This window comes from Arachis ipaensis, chromosome B08 (assembly GCF_000816755.2).
Source record: "Arachis ipaensis cultivar K30076 chromosome B08, Araip1.1, whole genome shotgun sequence".
Taxonomy (NCBI): Eukaryota; Viridiplantae; Streptophyta; class Magnoliopsida; order Fabales; family Fabaceae; genus Arachis; species Arachis ipaensis.
In genome coordinates this window covers 128,477,212-128,478,992 of record NC_029792.2, presented here as the reverse complement: position 1 = coordinate 128,478,992, position 1,781 = coordinate 128,477,212, and the positions used below count along the sequence as shown (strand labels likewise).

The 1,781-nt window shown below is 28.7% G+C and overlaps 1 protein-coding gene across 1 annotated transcript in view; it reads left to right on the top strand.

The window, feature by feature from the left end:
• Positions 1,316-1,781, top strand: part of LOC107613205 (signal recognition particle subunit SRP68) — a 7,339-nt gene continuing 6,873 nt past the window's right edge. The window contains exons 1-2 of the mRNA XM_016315094.2: positions 1,316-1,368; positions 1,543-1,653. Coding sequence (XP_016170580.1) covers positions 1,649-1,653 — 5 coding nt within the window. The 5' untranslated portion in view covers positions 1,316-1,368; positions 1,543-1,648. The remainder of the gene's footprint in view (positions 1,369-1,542; positions 1,654-1,781) is intronic.

Below are 1,781 nucleotides of genomic sequence, written 5' to 3'. Positions count from 1 at the left end.
GGAATCCTATTGCTTACTCGTTCCTGATTTCAGTGAGTAACGGAAGAAAGACATTTTTCCTCTGTGTCAGTCATGGAGGGGTTGAAGACGAAGAGTGAAGACAAAAGAGGGAGAGGCCAACGTTTTGTTTTCCATCGCATATAAACGACGTCGTTCAAAGGGGGATTTTAGCGCCAATCTAGAAACGACGCTGTTTCCACCGTGTCCAGCGTGGCAATATTTGCCAAGTCACTAACGGCGTCAGACCTCCGGTGACGGAAAATAGGGTAAGGACTAACGTGGTGCATTTTTTCGAATCTGGGGGACTAATTTGGTGCAATTGGGATCTGGAAGACTAAATCAGTGCAACTCGTCAATTTCAGGGACCAAAGTGGGGCTCAACTGTATAAATAGGAGGTTAATCCTCCGTTGAATATACACATCAATAAAAACAATCTCCCCTCTCTCTATATTGTCTTCTCTTTTTTCATACGATGCTAATATATAATAGTAGTGAATATATAAATTACTTCTATTATTATAATGAGATAATTATATTAGTGAATATCAAAACTAGAGTCTTCTATTTACATTTTATTTTATATTATATCTTCTTTATTTATTTATTCTACAACATATCCAAATATAAAAAAATATTTTTCTCAAAAAAAATTGTTAGTTCTATCATTTAGCCAATCTTAATGGGTGTATAAATTGATTTATACAATTATTGTATTTTCTAAACATAATATCTAATTATGCATTTTCATGAGTAAATTATTAAATTACTATTTTTATTTACAAAAATTAAAATATCGATAAAGTTATTCAAAAATAAATAAAATTAGTTTTTTTATTTAAACGTTAGTTTTATTCATAAATAAATTTACAATCTCACTACATTTATATCTTTTATAATAAATACTATTTTGATATCAGTATTTTTTAAACAATCAAACACACAATTTTTTTTGTTTTATTAGTTAAAAAATAATTTAGATATATATAACAACCATATTTTATAGGGTGGCAATAGTGTTTAATATATGAATAATGTTTTTGATAATTTTATTGGTTTTCTAAATTTTTATAGATAAAAATGAAAATTTAATTTTTTAAAATGTAAAGTATATTTTTTGTCTTTAAAATTTGTCAAAATTTTTTAAAATATTCATAAATTTTATTTTGTTCTTTTAAGAATTATTTTATTTACAATCTTTAAAAGATTATTTTATCAAAATCTAAACCTTTAAAAACAAAAAAAATTATTTATTCGCCAACGAATTATAGCTCAAATGACATGGGCGTCACTATAATTAATAATTAATACTATAGCAATTTCATTCTCCATATTGTAACCTTGATACTCACTCACTGCGCCTCAATCAGGTTCTCTCTCTATCTGTCTCTCTCTTTCAATTCCCAGATCTGTAGCACCCGGAAGAAAAAAAGAAAAAAAAAAATTCAACCCTTATTTTCTAACCAGCCAAAAACGCATGCAATTTATAACAATTTAACTAGAATCTTAATTATTATTGTTGTGATTGGAATATATTTGACTAGTGAACAACACCACACTCCATGGGGAAAGATAACCACCCTTCCGCTATGGAAATCGACGATCCTAAATCCGCCAATTCCGATCAGATTGTTCCCAAGTTCTCCATCAATGGTTAGGTTTTTCTTTTTGTTACCCCTCTCACGCTGTTGTTCTTATGCTTCTTTTTTTTTGTTTTCTCAAATTCAGGTCAATGTTATTCCTATTATGTTTCACTTAGCTGATGAAAATCAATAATTTAGGA